At 45.5% G+C, this 17,036-nt stretch overlaps 1 protein-coding gene across 27 annotated transcripts in view; it reads left to right on the forward strand.

Moving 5' to 3' along the window:
* Positions 1-17,036, forward strand: part of CACNA1C (calcium voltage-gated channel subunit alpha1 C) — a 465,784-nt gene that overhangs the window by 40,744 nt on the left and 408,004 nt on the right. The window contains exon 1 of one of the 27 annotated variants that reach the window (XM_048301193.1): positions 1,067-1,780. The exons of the other annotated variants lie outside the window; for them this stretch is intronic. Within the exon in view, the coding sequence (XP_048157150.1) occupies positions 1,732-1,780 (49 nt within the window). The 5' untranslated portion in view covers positions 1,067-1,731. Of the gene's footprint in view, positions 1-1,066; positions 1,781-17,036 lie in introns of those variants that run through there. 27 annotated transcript variants of the gene reach the window in all.

Consider the following 17,036-nt stretch of genomic DNA (forward strand, 5'->3'; position numbering starts at 1 on the left):
AATATTTTGAGTTCCAGCTGAGAGACAGCTCAATTAAAGTGGTGGGGAGGAAGCCTCATGAAGAGATGGATATTTGATACATCCCACTGAAATGTGTTTGTAGAGAAGGCACTGAGTTTGTTCAGAAGTAATTCCTTTATAGGGGTATTACCAATTGTAAATACTCTTTTTTTTTTCCTAGTTAAAATGGAAAACCACTTGAAAGGAAATAACCACGGCGTTTTAAGCTCCACAAATAGTATTGCATGCATGTGCTGTTAGGTGGATGCTGGGTTATGGTGAGAACCTACAGCCACGGGTTTGCAGGTAGGACAGGGTATTCCAGGCGTTCACCTCCGTGGATGTCAGAGTGCTTTAGTTCTTCAGCTTGTGGCAGTTTCTGCAGTGGTTCTGAGAGGTGTTTCAGAACTGTGCATCTCTTGTTTAACATGGCAGCTCGGAGAGTCCAGATAGCTTTAACATGTACTGCATTCAGTTCGCATTTCATTTTAGAGGAGTCATTTCTGCTCTCTGCGGAGGCTTCAATTATAGAGGGCCAACTGACAGGCATAATTAAGGCAAGTGGTGGGATACCAGCGGAGCACTTTGGCGTTTCCACTAAGGATTTTGCAAATCCTAGCTTGATTAATCTGTTTAAACATCTGTGCATCCTCTCGTCTGTGCAGCTCACCCCCGGGCATCTCTCCCTTGCGCTGCCTGCCTACCGTGCCTGTGTCTGCCTGCTCGCGGGGGCTCAGGCGGAGCCGCAGCCGCTCTGCCGCCGCGTTCAGCGCTCGCACACGATGCGAACGGCTCCGTGCTCCTTGCAATGCAGCTCACACTCGCATTCCGTGGCGGAACCGCAGGGCAGAGCCCACACTGTTGAGAAAGCGGATCGCAGCGGGGCGCGGTGCCGGGGCCGTGCCGCTGTCCGGCCGGGCCGCCGCTGCCCCTGCCCGGCCAGCGCTGCCCCGGCCGCCGCCCCCGGGCCGGCCCCGCCGCCGCCCCCTCGCCGTCCCCCCGCTCCTCCGGCAGCCGGCTCCAGCTCGCCTCCTTGACGTCATGTCTGTAGCCAGGCTTCAGCAGGCGCAGTGGAGGCAGGCAGCGTGTTAAACTTTCAGATCAAGTCCGGCGGCTCCCAACGCCGTGCGCGGGGAGCTGCGTGCAGCCGCCGCAGCTGGAACATCTGGAAGCGTTCAGTGTGTCTGTCTGTCGGCGAGAGGGAGAGAGCGGGGAGCGAGCGCGCTGAGGGAGGGGAGGGAGTAAGGGGCTGGGACTGTGCTCTCTTCCTCTGCAGAAACAGCTCCCTGCCAACACAACGCGCTCAGAATGGCTTTGAAGAGGAGGAGCAGCAGCGTTTGAACATCTCCCTTTTTTTTCCGCTCTTCCTCCTGTTCTTACTCTTGTAGTTGGTGGATTTTAAAAAGACATTTAACCCTCAGAGGTTTGTTCTGGATGCTTTTGCTTTTTTCCGTTTTTTTTTTCCCCCCCCCCTCTCGCGTTTCCCCCCTTCCTGTTCTTTTTTATGGTTTAACAGCCAGAGGTGCTGTGCTAAATTCTTGGAAGGGGCCCGGATGTACTGAGGATGCATTGCAATTTCACTAAAGGAGGCAGTAGTGGAAAGGATCAGTTTTTGGTGTTTGATGCAATAATGGGAATCAGGTAATAATAAAAGGGGAAATTCTGCAGCTCCATTCTTCCTTGTATCTTACCAAGCCGATTTTCGGAGGGATTATTCTGGACTCGTTTTAAATGGTCAATGAAAACAAGAGGATGTACATTCCAGAAGAAAACCATCAAGGTAAGCCTGAGATTTACCTCCGAGGACCTAGCAACCATTCCCTACCCTGCCCTTTGTCCCTTATCTCTCGGTTCAGCTCAGCCGCTGCCAGCGCCGGAGGCGGGCGCGGGGCCGGGGCAGAGGACAGCCTTTGACACCGGGTTCCATTCGGAGCACACAGCTCCCCTCGGCCGGGAGACCCCCGCAGCCCCTCGCGGAACGGCTGCTTCTTAGGAAAGCCTGGGCAAAGAAAAGTTGCTTTAAGTCGCCGTCGTCGCCTTCCCAGGCGAAGGGGCGAGGAGGGGCGGCCGGCGAGGGGGCTGCGCGCTGGGGCCGGGGGCTCAGGGGAGCCGCGGAGCGGCCGCTCCTCCGTGTCAGACGAGGATTAACTCGCAGGGCGGCCGGGATTAGGGGATCTTTCCCAATTAACGTCGTCCCGGTCCTCCTAGCCTCCATCTGGGTACGGCTTCCTAAGGCACCGGGAGAGGAGCCCTTCCCTTCTCTTACGCTATTTCTAATCTCTCACACGAAAGGGGAGGGGAAGGGAGAATTATCTGTTTACACACATATGCACCATACATGCGCCCATCCTGAGAGAACGAGGGACACCGGGGGTGCCTGTATTAAAATTAAAGTTGGGTTTTACTCGGGGCAGTGATTTCTCGCCGAGCTCCTCTCAGGATCGCCTGCATCATGGATACCAACCCGTGCTGTTGCTCCTCGGCATTAGCAAATGTCCCCCGCTATTCCCTGTAGTAAAACTTTGTTTGTCCAAACTCCAGAAGCCTTCCCCCGCCCCCCCCCCCCGCCCAAGCCCGATGTGCCGTTCCTGGAGTTATTTTTATCCTGTTACCTGCATGGTGTCACCCCCTCCCTTCCCTTCCCTCCAGCCCTGGCTGCACACACACGTCGGTGTTGCAGAGCAGGCAGAGCCATTTCCTCCCCTCGGCGAGGCAGGAGCAGCGCTCCGCCGGGAGCGGCTGCCGGGGTGTCTCTCTCTGCACAGCAGAGCCCCCCGCCCCGGCCAACTTCTTCCTCATCTCCCCTTCGCCCCCCGCCTGCTGCTCAGGGCAGCCCCTCCCTCGGCCGGTGACAACTTCCCCGCTGGCAAACGTGCCCCCGCCCGCTGGCATCCAACACCTGCTCCGGGGCGAGCCCCCAGGTACCCCCGAGTGCCTTGGAGGGGCGGCTGACGGTGCAGCTGGGGAGGGGCAGCAGAGCTGTGGCAGCCCTCAGTGGTGGAAGGGTAGTGGGGTTTTAAGAGATAACACCACCCTCCTTCCGATTAAATACAGATTAAAAAGAATAAAACCACCCGGCACCCCCACCCCTAACCACTCCATCGAAATGAGGTGGGAGGGGAAAGGAAGCAGCCCCTGATCCAGAGTGCTTCTTCCAAGTGGGAGCGAGTCTGCAGCGCAGGCATTCAGCAGGCATAATTGGGCTGCTCTTCCTGGTCCAGAGCTGATAAAGTGGATGAAGAGCTCAGCCTCCATAGCAATATGCCAACGCTATGGCAACCTAAATCCAGCTCCCTCCTTATCAGCTGCAGTGATTATATAATTGGAGGAACAGTTTTGCATCTGTCTCTTGATGCGGATTGTCATTGCTTGCAGGTGAAAGAGCAACTTCTAAAGCAAACAGAAAATCAGCCAGGTGGAAGAGAGTTCTGTTCCCTAGTAGTGCTCCGGCTGCCATTTATTTACAATCTATTCTTATTTTGTGCAAACAGCACCTGAAAGGTTAAATTGATCAGTAGTCAAGAAAACCTGGTGGTGAGGAGATGGGAGCAAACCAATCACAACGTGGAATGGAGCCATTAAAGCAACCACAGATTGCTAGTTGCAAGGTAGTGATAGGAGGGGAGTAGAAGATGAAGCCAGGTCTGGGATCCTGGTCTGCTCCTCTCTTCTGCCGTGGAAGACTGATTTGGATCAGTCCTTACTCTTGTATCCTGCTCAGCTGCTGGCAGCAAGGTCAATGTTCCAGGTACTAGTGGTGCAAGGTAAATTTTGATGTCTGTTCTTGAAATGTGACTGACACAAGTAGGCCTCTGCCAGCAGTTGCTGTCTGCACAGGACTGGTATCAGTCAGCCCCTTCTCAGGCTACCTGGGCAGCAGGGGAGCTGCTGTAATGGAGCTTAAAGAAAATAATTAAATAGAGCATTGAGAGGCTGTTAGTGACATTGTGAGAACTGTGGGGAAGAGGAATTGTATTTGAAAGTGCTTCGTGGACTTCTTAACTGCCAGCTTGGGTAGGTTTGCAAGATATTTGTTTTACACTTCTGGATGTGGCTACGTGTCCTGAAAATCTTCGACCCTGAAGTAAGAATTTCCTCATTTTTTTGGATGTTAAGCCTGCTGTGCTTTCATTGCAGTCTCCTATTGCACAAAAGCAAGTAAATAGTCTGTTATTTGTTGATGCTGAGACACAACGTTCCTTTTTTGCTGCTCAATGGAGTATTTTTTTAAAATAATAATTATTCGTTAATAGTGTTTGTCTAGAAAATTACAAAGCCCCACCCAAGAAGCACCAGCAAAAGCTTCCAAAACTAACTACATCACATCTACTGCACGTGTGGGCTGGGTGGAATTCTAGATGGGCATCTCCAGCGCCTTCCCTCGTAATACTTTTGAAAACTTGCTCTCTCAACGCAGAAAAAATAGAGAACCAGTTTGCAATCCCACGTGTTGCAGCCCCCTCCAGGCAGGGAGCGAGCGGAACGAGCCCGCCCGGCTCGGACACCCGGTTAACCTGGGCGCCGGCGGGACCTGCGCGGGGCGGATGGGGCAGGACGGGAGCGGGGGGTCCCGGGGGTCCCGGGCAGCAGGGTCCCGGGTTGCGGGGGTCCCGGGGGTCCCGGGCAGCAGGGTCTCGGGTTGCGGGGTCCCGGGCTGCGCTCCCGGAAGGTGGCGGTGCAGGGCCGCGGAGGCCGGCGGCGCGGCGGGAGGCGCTGCCCGGGATGCCGCAGCCGGCTCCGCGGGCACGGGCAGGTGCGGCCCCGGGACACGGGTGCCCATCCCGGAATAGAGCCCCTGGTAGGTCATTTATTCCGCACAGGAATGAGCCTCTGAGTGGAAAGCCGTTTCTGATGCCGTGCCTGAACTATCCTTCCTTCAATTTCAGCTAATGCCTTTGGGCTTTGTCCTTATTGCATATTTTGAACAGATTTCTACCTGCTGCTTGTAGAAAAGAACCCCCTCAGGTATTTGTCAACCATAATTAGGTCTTCTTGCAACCTCCTTTCCTAACCTGCACATACCCTGTTCTTGAAATGTTTCCCCTGTAAGACACTCTTTTCATAGTCCTTGTATCTCCTGTATCTGTTAAATTAAGAACTAATTAGTATACCCTTTATTTCTCGGAAGCCTATTGATAGCGAGAGGGTCAAGTCACAAGCACAGTCCCTAATGCATTTTCTGACCTGAAATGAGGGTCAAACCCACAAATATTCCCCTTAACTTTGCAGGTATAAATAGAGATGAGTGTGTACACTTCACAGCTGATTTCAGTTGGAGGCTTGAAATCTGTCTCATGCTGTGCTGCAAAACAAAACCATTGGCTATAGGCACTGGAATTTATTGGATGTTTCCTTTAATTTTCTGCTCTATTTTCAGAATACCAATTTAATTTCCTGTTTGCTTTGGGGCACTGTTTTCATGTGTAGGAGAAACCACGCTCTTTCCATGGCGACAAAGTGACCAGATTAGCAAACTTAGTCGTCATGTTTGAGTATTTGTTCTTGTGCTCTTCTTTTGCTGTAAAGGTTGGTCAGAGTAGGCATTAGTCATGGGGCATAAAGAATTTCCATGTGGTCTGAAACAGCTTATCTTCAGGATTTTTGAAGAAAAAGAGTCTGAATCACCGTTTAAAGATGCAGTACTAGAATTCCAACTTCCCCTGATTTGACAATAAACACTTGTATTTATGAAGTATCATCTTCCGCCTCAAAGTACTTGGAACTTTAGGTTGGTGCAAAGCATTTAATTCAATATAATGTGAAATAGCAGTGTAATATAAAGATATTTAATGCATGTTAAGTAACAGTACTTAAACATTCTGCATAACACAGTGCACTGCATTTCATTGTGAAAGTTGCCAGTAGAGTCTTCGGGAAGGTATTTAAGTGCTTTCAAGCATTTCCTATCCTTAAAAGGAGTATTTAAGTATCCTGCTAAAGGCATGGAATTTAAAGTATATACTTTTGAAAGGTTTTCTTTGAAATTATCTGCAGTCCCAGAGACCACTTTGGTTAGGTCATCATCAGTGCTCCTGCTGACTGGTTCTTCCTGAAGTTTGCACTGCTGTCATGAGCTCTTACCTGGTGTGCTCTCTGCAGCCAAGGCACCCTTATGAACCCCCTCTTGCTTGCATCTCTACTCTGCAATCAAATATGTTTTTTGGGGTTACATCTGAGTAATTTGGTGTGGCAGATGTGACACAGCCTAGCCATGTGGAATTAATTTATCCTAGCGAGATATTTACTTTGAATTATTTGTCCTCATCTTTTTGTTTTGTTTCCTCAAAACACTTCAGAGGACATGTTCTATAGCTGCAGTGCTGCCATGTATGTTTAGTTTTGGCTTACTTGCTTTCAGTTTTGTGGAAAATGGTTCAGCATCCATGCTTTAAATAGGATTTGTCTGAATGGCAATCATTCTTAAATTTACTTCTTGTGTGTGTATTGTCATTGTGGCCATTCGAAGTGCTAGGAAGTGTCTTGTTTAACCCTTTCGGGGAGAGAATGAAAGGAACAGAGTCATTCAAGTTCAGGAACAGCAAATAAAAGACCTCTTCTGTGCAAGTGTTCTCTAAATTTATTGACTATCAACCAGCATAACAGATGTAACTGTGTGCAGTAAATGTCTCTCTTAAATTATTGAACACAACGAATCAGATCAACACCAAAGAAAGCTTTTACCAGTGGCAGACATATGCTTTACAAAACATAATGTTATTAAATGCTTCAATTGCCTATATTTTTTTTAAACTGTACACACACCCAGTATATTTTTTGTCAATCATTTATCTGAAACACTGGTTTTATTTAGGTAGTGGGGATGATATGAATTTGAGAGCAAATGTATTCATTAAAATGTTTATTGCTGGATTTCAGCATCATTAATTTTACAAAGAGAAAACACTGTTAAGGGTTCAGATGTGTTGGTGGCCACTGAACACTTTTCCTTTTTCTGGTAGTTCCTCTATCACCCAACATAAAATTGGCATTTCTTCTTTGTAATGTTACCAATGACAGTTAAAAAAAGAGTTACCATTTTTGGAAATTTTCTGTTTCATTGGAGTAAAAGCATCACTGTGCATTTAAGCTACTTCAAGCTTTATTTTTTTTTCCTCAGCCTTCCTTTTTTTTTCTAATGAGAGAGGAAGTCCCAGCCAGTCCTCAGTGCAGAGAGGGCAGTGATGGGCTCCCAGTGCTTCTGCCAGAGAGCAGCTGTGGTTTCAGGTGGTGGAGTGGGCCTGTTGGGATCTCTGATACCCAGGGCTGAGGTTATATGATCACAAAGGCAAGTGTTGCTCTTGCAAGGTTGCTGTGGAACGTGTCAGGGCGCAGCTGATAGTAAATAGAAACCTTCTTCTGAAAGAGTCCCTGGAAACGTTTCTGTCAGTTTCTATAGCTGAGATGTAACTGCGAGAGGAGTATAAACTTCTTAAAGAACTTGAGCTGGTTTTGGGATAGGTCTGTTCCAGCTGGAAGAGTCACAGGTGTCTCTGTACCACGTATGGAGATTTCCAGAACAAAAGACCTGGCCAAAGTTCCCCCAGAACCCCAAATACAACATTAGAGATTGCCTGGTTTGGATAGGTGCATTTGCTGGTCTGTGAGAGGTGTGGCAAAAAAAAGAGAAAACATTAATATATGTGTCATAGAAGGTGACAGAAGATTTGATGGAATCACATTTTGTCTTTATTTGGTCAAATTGGCAGCTGGCCAGGCACCAAGGTTGCGTTATTGCAATCTAGAGCTGAGAGGTTATTAGCACAGCTCCTCCTCAAGAGGAGATGAGATTGAGGAGAACTGACTGCTGCTGGCTTTGAAGGTGGTCTGCTCTGCGTGTCACCTTCCCAGGCACCCTTCCCAAAAAGAGTTCTGGGAGGTGCTGCTCTCACTGGCTCAGCTTTCACTGCAAAAATTGCATTTCTGAGAAGTGAGGATTAAATGAAATGGTGCTGTGTGATGGAAGGGACCTGCTGAGGCTGGGTGGTTCAACACCCTACTCCAAGCAGATCTGACTAGGTGGGGTTGTCCAGGGCCGTGTCCTGGCAAATCCTGAGTGTCTTTGAGGATGGAGCTTCCACAAACTCACTGGGCAGCAGAGTTTAACTACCCTCACAACAACAACCAAACCAACTCCACACGTTGTTCCTGGTACCTGCTCTGGATGTTTCAATCTGTACCTGTGAAGATGGAGAGCTCATTTCCGAATGGCACCCGACAGCTGAGCTGCTGCCACGTCTCTGTGCTTAGTCAGACACAGAAGGTGTCTGAGGGCCTTCTGCCTCAGTGCATCACACCAGTTTTGGAGCAATTTGCCTTTCTGGGAATCTCTGGGATGTTCAAGCTTATACAGGGATGCTAAAACTGTGTATTTGTAGAGGATCTCTGCAATTTTCCCTTTTTTTTTTTTTTTTTTTTTTTTTTTTTCTGTATGTGTCTGTGTTTTTTTTCAGTCCCACATGTAAGATTCTAAATTTCAGTGGCTGTCTCAGCAGGCAAAACATTCAGAATTCATGAAAAAACACCAGCAAGTTGAGTGTCCTTCAACAGCTGGGAGAAATTAGCAGAGTACCAGTTGAAGCTTTGTCTGTGGGGGGAGGGAGTGTTATTTAACCCAGCACCTGTCAAGAAATAAAGGAAATCCACAAGTCTTACCTGGGCACCAAGAAACTCAACAAATTTAGGAGGGAGGAAAAGTTTGCTTCTTTGATAAAAAGACAGAAGATTAAAATAAAATAATTATTCAGGGTGACTGGAAACTTAGTGGTTTTCAAACCAGACGCAGTAATAAAACAAAACAAAAATCTGGCTAATTGCACAGGAACTCTTTTTGAGTTTTGTACATAAACCTTAAAGTTAATTGTTGCAAGGAAAATATTGTCTGTGAGCCACCTAACCTTAGAGAATAATCTATGATATATTTAAAACATGCCTTTCTAAATGGTATTGTTATTTATCTAAAATATTCAGGTTTTTAACCCACTATGTGTATGGTTGCCCTTGGGTATTTTGGAAAAAACAATTAAATATGACTGAACATGACATTATAATTACAAAGTAAATATGCTCTAATTGAGTAATTAACTCAACATTTCTTCCTAAAGGCATTGTAGGAACGAATTCTTGTTACTGATCAGATTTCAGAATCTTTATTCCAGAGGAGGAAAAAAAAAAAGCTTCCATTCTCCAAGATGGCTGGCTGGATGCAAGACTTCCTAAGATGCCTCAGTTTTTAAATGTAAAGTGTAATTTTTGAAATTTATTATTGATACATCAGATATTCTTCCAATGTTTTTTGTCAGATGAAATTATCTTTTATATAGACAGACTACTTGTGTCTCTTTGCTTGTAAGTCAGCTCAACTCTTTTAGGTAGCAGCTATATTCTGCTTCACGTACTATTGGCAAAAGTAATGATTCTGAAATTGAAACTGAAAGAATAATAATAATTCTGAAATGGAAATCCTGTGTGGTCTGGCTGTCAGTAGCAGAGTTCCTGAGTCATGGCTACAGGAATGCAACAATGAACTGTGTGAGAAGCAAATGCAATCTGTGTGAATAGAGGAATTAAAATTGATGTGTGCTGAAGACAGAGGGGAAGATGAATTATTGCACCTAAACACACTGTGTGGAGGATTCATGTTGAACCTTACTTGTGATGCAGGCTGACAAATACCAGGAAGCTGAAAGTTAAGAGTGATCTGTAATGCCCAACTTTGCTGGGTTTTCTATCTCGTAGCTTCCGTAGAGTTCACAGAAGAACGTTTTCCATGCAGACCCTAAATGTAAATATCAGACATTTGAATTAAGTACCAAAGGGGTCGGATGGCCTGGGCAGGAATTTAACATGTTGACAGCAGAGTCAGCAGAGGAAGTCAGATAAACCCAAGGGTCATTAAGAAAACAGAGGAAATCCATGGTATTCCTGACTCTCTGGAGTTGTGAACAAATTGACTCATGCAGGGAGGAAAGCTTCACCTGTGTGCTGAAACTCGTGTATGATAATTAAATTGCCTATTATTGCTTTTATAAATTGTATACTGCCGGTTATTATTGCCTATTATAAATTGTATAGATGCACAGAGTGTTTTCAGGTGCAATTTAAATTCAAATTGGTGTCTTTAGAGAGAAGTAAAAGGCATTTATGGGGTGAAAATTGAAAGTGATCAGGTTTAATTGTGGGTTTAATGGAACTTTAGTATGACTATATTCAGGAGCAATAACTAGGAGTAGATTACATGAAATTTTTACATCACTTTCACCTAAGTGAAAATTTTAAGTGGAAAGCCTGAGATTTGCAGACATCAGTTATGTTTAGTGATGGCAGCACCAAAGTTGAATTCATAGATCAGTGAATTTGTTGAGCAACAGAACTCCAGTACCTTGCCTGGCAGGTTCTCGCTGGCTTTGGCTCAATTGCACAAATTCTGTGAGTGTGAAATGTTTATTAGCAGGTGTTTGGCATGTGCTGGTCCTGCACACTGCTGAGGTCTCAAAAATTTTTCTCCATTGTTTTCTTTGAGAATTGTTTGTTATTTGTTTAGTGTAACAAAGCTTTTTGCTTAAATCAGAAATGAGCAAAATCCTGAGGGAATATGCTGAAAAAACAAATCCTTAATTTAGTGTTTTCGAGTTATGTTATGACCAAAAGAGTTAATAGTTGCATTTTAATTTCGGATTTGAAAGCAAATGCAATGGGACAGTGATGACTGGCACAGAGCATCTCTGAGTAGCTCTTGTCTTTTCAGCCATTATGGCAAAAGTCAGAAATAAAAGCAGAGAGTGAAAGCCCAAGATGAACATGGCTTGAATTCTTTTCTCTGCTTTAGAGCAAAGAGTGTCAAGAAAGATGGTAAGAGATGAAAGGCTGTGTCCCAACTTGCATGCAGTGATAAAAGCTGTTATGCATGCCAGGAAATCAGTCAAAAATAACAAGAGGGACTTGCTACTGGCAGTTCTTAAAGACAACCAAAGTGTTTTGAAATAAAATTAAAAAAAATTCAGGTCTCAAACTTCAGAAAAACTGAGCATGGAGCTTTACAGGTGCCTGGCAGAATCCCTGGGAAAGTATCATGGCACATGGTCAAATGTGAAGTGCTTAAAAAAGGATCTCATCTTGAGGCATGAATAATTCAACAAAACATTGCAGGAAGTTTTTAATGCTGATAATGCAACTTCTGCTACTTTCTATGAAACGTTGTGCTTAGGCATCTCCTTAAGTGCTTTTAATTTGTGATGTGGTTTACACAGCTTGGAGTATTTCTGTAGAGAGAGATGCATTTGACTGGAGCATACATCCTGCTGTTTCAGGGCAAAGCTTGTATCTAAATGAGTACATACGGGTCAGCAGTTCTTTATGTCTTTTTCCAGTACTTAGCATCCTTATTGAGAGCTTTGCTGTTATCTTGCTTTGCCTTGAACTTGCTCTTATTTCACCAGAACGCTTTTTTTACTTTTATTTTGGGGCATGCATTCCTGAGATTGTTGTCTGTTGTGCTTTAAGGTGGTTTCTGATGGAGAACATCAGTGCACAGAACATGGAGCTAGGTCTGGCTGGGTGCTCCTAAGGATGCTGTAGGGCCAGAGGACTCATTATTTGTGAGAAATACGGATGGGAAAGCCCTGTGTGGAGTCGATGCTACAAATATCAGAGGGAAGGAAATGCATTCTTTTAGCACATATCAGTGGTGCTTGATACTTCAAAAGGAATGTGATGTAAGCTCATCCAGATGGCTTAATACATTGGTGAATTTTATTACTCGTCTCCCTATGGCAGTGCTGGAATACTATTTTAGAATGCTATCTATTTAAAGACAGAATTACTGCAGAAGATGGAAAGCCCCACTCGTCATCTTAGGCTTTAGACCTCTAGTTCACGTAGCTTGTTGTTCTGATAACAGCAGTAGAAAGTATCTAAACCTGATTCTGCAGCTACAACATCATGAATTCCGACAGAATTTCAGATGCTGTTTGGGAGATTAACGTAAAGAATGGAGTATGGACATTTAGAGGATCAGAATGTACTCTAATTTATTTCTGTGGTAGGATGGAGACTTTCAGAAAGTCTCATACCTCCACAAAAGCTGTACTTCTTTGCCTTTGGAAGCGTGAATAAGAAATATGTTCTCTGAAGTTATTTATTTCCCCTCTTATATATTTACAGGGTCACAATCCCTGTAATATGAACATCTTCCAGGATTAAAAAACTCTCTCCATCTTCCCAGTGTGCAGGGTTAATAGGCTTGGAAAATTAATTTTCTCTTCCTTCATCAGCTATGTTGTGTGTGCTTGTGTGAAGAGATTACCCTGGGAGGTGCATGCAAAGAAATTAATAAGGCATTTAATTTTCATAAGATCCATGTTATGAAATGGTGTTTAGTTACTGATGTCATCAAGTGTGGGCCAGACACAGCAGTACTGGGTGTCTGATCCCCGTGTCTGGGTGCAAATCAGGCAGAGCAGCCCCTGCCCAGGTCCTCCTGAGTGCACAAGCAGGTTTGGGTTTTGTGGTACGATTAGAACAACAGCTTGGGTATTTTGTCCTGGCCCAGCTGTGGTGATCAAGGGCAGGGCTCCTGATGGAGACCCCCGTGCCACTGTTGTGCCATGATTTGCATTATCCCGTTCCAGTTCTTCTGACTTGCTTTTTCTCTGTCTTTGTGTCTCCCTTCTCACTCCAGTGTTCTCCAGAATAAACAACCCAACCCTAGTTTTGTTGGTTTTTTTTCCCCACTGCACCAGCTTTTCTACCTCCATACCCAAATTTGGTGTTTCTGGTACTGGTTTTCAGTAATCCTGGCCTTATTTCACATTCCTAACACAGTTACCTGGGCACTGTTGTCCCTGTGGTACTCCCCTGTAGGACTCCAGTACTTTCCTCAACTAAGTGTGAAGTTTGTTCCTCTGTGACTCAGCTCCCTCTGAACTGTCTGGAATCTGGCCATTTCTCACAATGCCACCTGTAACTCTTGTCAGCTTCTCACTTTATTATCACTTCTGGTAATTTCTCATGTCACAGCCAGTAGTTTTCCATGTCCTGCTTGGTTACCCAGGCCAGGCTGAGCCTGCAGCCCTAATACCAATTATTCTGAGGACTCTGAACTTCAGTAATGAGTGCTGTGTATGAATAAGCAAGGAGGGTTCTCTTCTTTGCAAGTGCAATCTTTCCCTGGTGATGATCAGTTCTATAGTTGGGATGTAACAGCCATGGAAGGAGGCTGATGTCCTAGCAACTGGAAAGAAATGATCAGACAGGTTTATGAGGAGTCGTTTGAATTTTGAACCAGGTGCTTTATGTGTGTGGTTTCCCTCTCAGATGTAAATTGCAGAGATAAAGTGTGTTTCTCTTGAATGTAGACATTGCCATGGTCCAACGGGAGTCTGATAGGAAAGGGAGCTGCTGTCTGGTCTCTCTCTGGGGACTGCACTGGTGCTCTGTGGTGTGCACAGAGCCTACTTGGATAGCAGGAGGCAGACCTCTCTTTTCTTCCCAGATCTACACACACTCATCACTAGGCACCTCTGGGGCTTGAATAGCAACCTGGATACACAGATATTTCTGATTTTTATCTGCCATCTTTCCAGCGTGGGTATCACGAGGCATTTTTATGTTTGTTTCCAAATAGCTGGGAAAAATGATCTACTCTTGGGAACCATTAGAGAGTCTTTGAGATGTCTGCAGTTGCACTGTGCCTACACAGTTGAGTGTATATATAGGCAGAAGTATAATTTGCTTAGTGGACCAGAATGAATAAGTGACTGTGATTGGAGGGATCTAGCTGTGTTATAAAGGATTTTGAAAGAAATAGAATAGTATGAAATTAAAGGGAAATGGTCTGTGTTTCCAGATTGTCATTCTTCATCTAGTAAAACTGATCGTTTGGCATAGATTTCACTTTACCTCACTGAAGGTGCTTAAATTGCCTAGTTAGAACTAATCCTTTAGAGCTGGTGTGTAGTGAGTGGAGAGGAAGGCAGCCATGGCCAAAGAACATTAGAGATATCTAAAACAGGTGGGGTAGGCTGCTTTTTTGGGAGCTACTTAACTCTGCCTTGACTACATTGCTAAAGCTTTGATGACTAAGTCAGACGAAATGTCAGACTTTAGATTCCTAGAGCTAGTGAACTGAATTCTACCTTCTGCATGTGTGTTGATTTCCAATTCTGGTTGTCAACAACAGAAGCACGGTGTGAAGGAAGGACTTCTATGCCTGTATTAGGTTTAAGTCACCTGTCTTTCGGGTGCCCTGTGTGAAGGCAAATGCTTTCAGTGTATGCTTCCTGCCTGAATGCACGCTGTTAAACAAAAGAAATTGGCAAAGACAAGCATGATAAGAAAAATAATAACCTGGGAAAAATCCCAGTTGGAAATTCATGGAAGCTGCTTCTCGAGGAATGTCCCTGTCTCCATCTAGGTTGAGAACAATTCATTTTTCCTAAGGTTGTGTTTGGGAGTGGGGAACTTTGTGAATGCAGACCAGGCAGCTTCAGGAGAGAGATGGGCTTCCCAGGCAGTGTCAGAGAGGGATGGCAAGCGTGGCAGGAGGCACAGCATCAGAGGAATTACAGTGCCATCAGTCCAGCCGTTACTCCCTGGCTGCTGAGTGTGGGCAGCTGAGCTGGCTGGGATGTACCAAACTCAGCAGGAAAGATTAGTAGCTGGGTGACAGCAGTGTGGAGAGGGTTCTCTGCAGTAACTCTGGTTGGTGTGGGCTGTGCTTTGGGGTGAACCAATGCAGCAGACCTGGGTTTGAGAGTCATGGACCACTCCTCCTCTAGCAGGGTCTCAAAGAGAAGATAAATGAGGTGTGAAATTCATTTGGTCTCATGAACTTGGTGACTTTGTTCAACCGTGGGCGTATTGGCAGATGGGGTTCTGCCTACCAGAGCCTGGAGTGGCAGGTGGGGTGTGCTGGATCTGTGATTGCAGCCACAGGGAGAGCCCTTGTCCCTCCAGGACGCAGCCAGAGGAGTGATGCTTCTGGTGACATCAGAAGAAAAGGAGAACCTGTCTTGGCAGAGAAAGTTTTTATCATTGTAAATAAAGGGTGGCACACTCTTTCTTTATACCTTTGTGCTGCTGTACAAAGAATGTGTATCCTTTCAAATGTCTCCCTCTCGCTGCCACGAGCGGGGACACAAAGTCTTTCTGTATCATCCTGTTGTCTCCTCAGGGGCTCTTTCCTCAGAATTTACGGCTCTGGCTCTGTCCTGCTGCCCTTTGCCCAGGCTCTGTAGTGCCCAAACACCTGCTGTGCCCCGGGAGAAGGGCTGTGCACGGCACCCACGGCGTGTGGGGCAGCTGTTAGAGCTTCCTGGAGGGCACCAGCGAGAGGCTCTCCCCACAGAAGCTGGAGTCTGCAGTGGGACAGACCAGCTCAAAGCAATGCTCGCCCTTCTCGTGGGGTGCTGGCGAAACAACTGAACTTTGTGAGCTCAGCTGTGGGATCTGAGTTTTGAAAAAAGGAAGCAAGGGGATGTTTTTTAATGAAATAACAGCCCTTAGACATAGTATTTACCCTCAGTGGCTTCCGGTTTAATCTCTCAAAAGAAATCACAAACATATGTTTTGCCTCTTTGAAATGCTATTCTGTAATTTTGCATGGGGTTGTCTCTGATGTTTTCTGTCATCGTTTCACCATTTGCTTTTGAATGCTCATTTACTGTCTGTGCCTAGTAATGATACAATGACTCAAAACAAGAGGAAATGTATGGATTTAAGTGGGAGTAATTTACTTAAAATAATGTAACTGTTTTTGTAACACTGCTTTTCTGATTGAGCCATTGTACTGCAAATAACTCGAAATAAGGACAATGGGGATCCCCAGCCTACGTGAAAATGTTGCATTTGTCCCACTACAGGCCTCAACATGTTGCAAAAGACACAGTTTTTTACAGAGACATTTCCAATTGGTGTACTTTAAATATCATCCTGATAGCTTTGAGCTTCCTACTGTCCTTGGGCTGTTTGTGGGTAACAGATTTTTGGGGACATCTGCCAAGCTGAAGAGTCTCTCCCAGCAGTTTCTGAATCTAGTTTCTGATCTGAATTGTTTGATCGCCAAAAGGGTCATTAGAAAATTAAGCAGACCTGCCCTGGGGAGATGAAGTGGAAGCGACCCCTGACATTTCACAGTGAAGTTTCCCCTGGTTAGGCCTCCTCACTGTCACCCGTGTACACCTTATTAGACATCCGAATTTGCTTAGTTACAGCTACCAAATATTGAATATTTGGTTATTCCATTCAGTTGGAAGGGTCATGAGGCGTGTCAAAAGCCTTTCACGTGCTCGTTAATTCCGACCAATTTTTTAAAACTCTCTCTTACGTAAGGCTAAACGGTTCAGCTATTTTTGGTCTCTCGTTGAAGATATTATCCCGCTCTACATTTCTTACACCTCTTTTTTCTCAGTTCCTTAAGCTATTTTACTATTCTTTTTGAGGAGTGGGCTCTGGAGCCGGGGCCTGCCATGTTGGGTTGCATGGTTATGCTCTGTACAGCCACACTCCCTGGACTTTTAGGCTCACACATAGGTTGAAATTCGTCCAGGGCTGTGTTTCTGTGTGCTGGTTCATTCTGTCCAGTGGTTAGAGCCAACAAGGACAAAGCAGCTCAGTCATGGAGGAGGAGTTAACCTGCATGCACCTTCTTCCTGCAGACAGGGAGGGCATGAGACTGATGGGAGACTCCAGAGGTAATAAGAGATTCTTAATCCTTGTGAATAGGCTGGACGTTTTGAGGTTTTCTGCTATGTTTTTGTTAGTTTGTCGGTTTGGGTTTTTGTGGTTTTCTTTTTGTTTTGATTCTCTAAGGAGCAGTAAAAACACAGAATCTCTTGGCCAGTGCTCAGATGCTGTCAGAGTAAATGGTTTATAGGAAATTTCCTGCTGCTTTTGTGATGCTGATCCTGCAAAGTGCAGAGCATCCCAAGAAAGGAACACAAAAGCCTCGGCTTTCACCGTCCTTGGTGTGATCTGCAAACTCTGAAGCCAGAGCTGGAGCAGCTGCCAGAGCCTTCTCTCAGTGGCAGTGCTCACACACA

The sequence above is a fragment of the Corvus hawaiiensis genome, chromosome 4 (genome assembly GCF_020740725.1).
Source record: "Corvus hawaiiensis isolate bCorHaw1 chromosome 4, bCorHaw1.pri.cur, whole genome shotgun sequence".
NCBI classification, from domain to species: domain Eukaryota; kingdom Metazoa; phylum Chordata; class Aves; order Passeriformes; family Corvidae; genus Corvus; species Corvus hawaiiensis.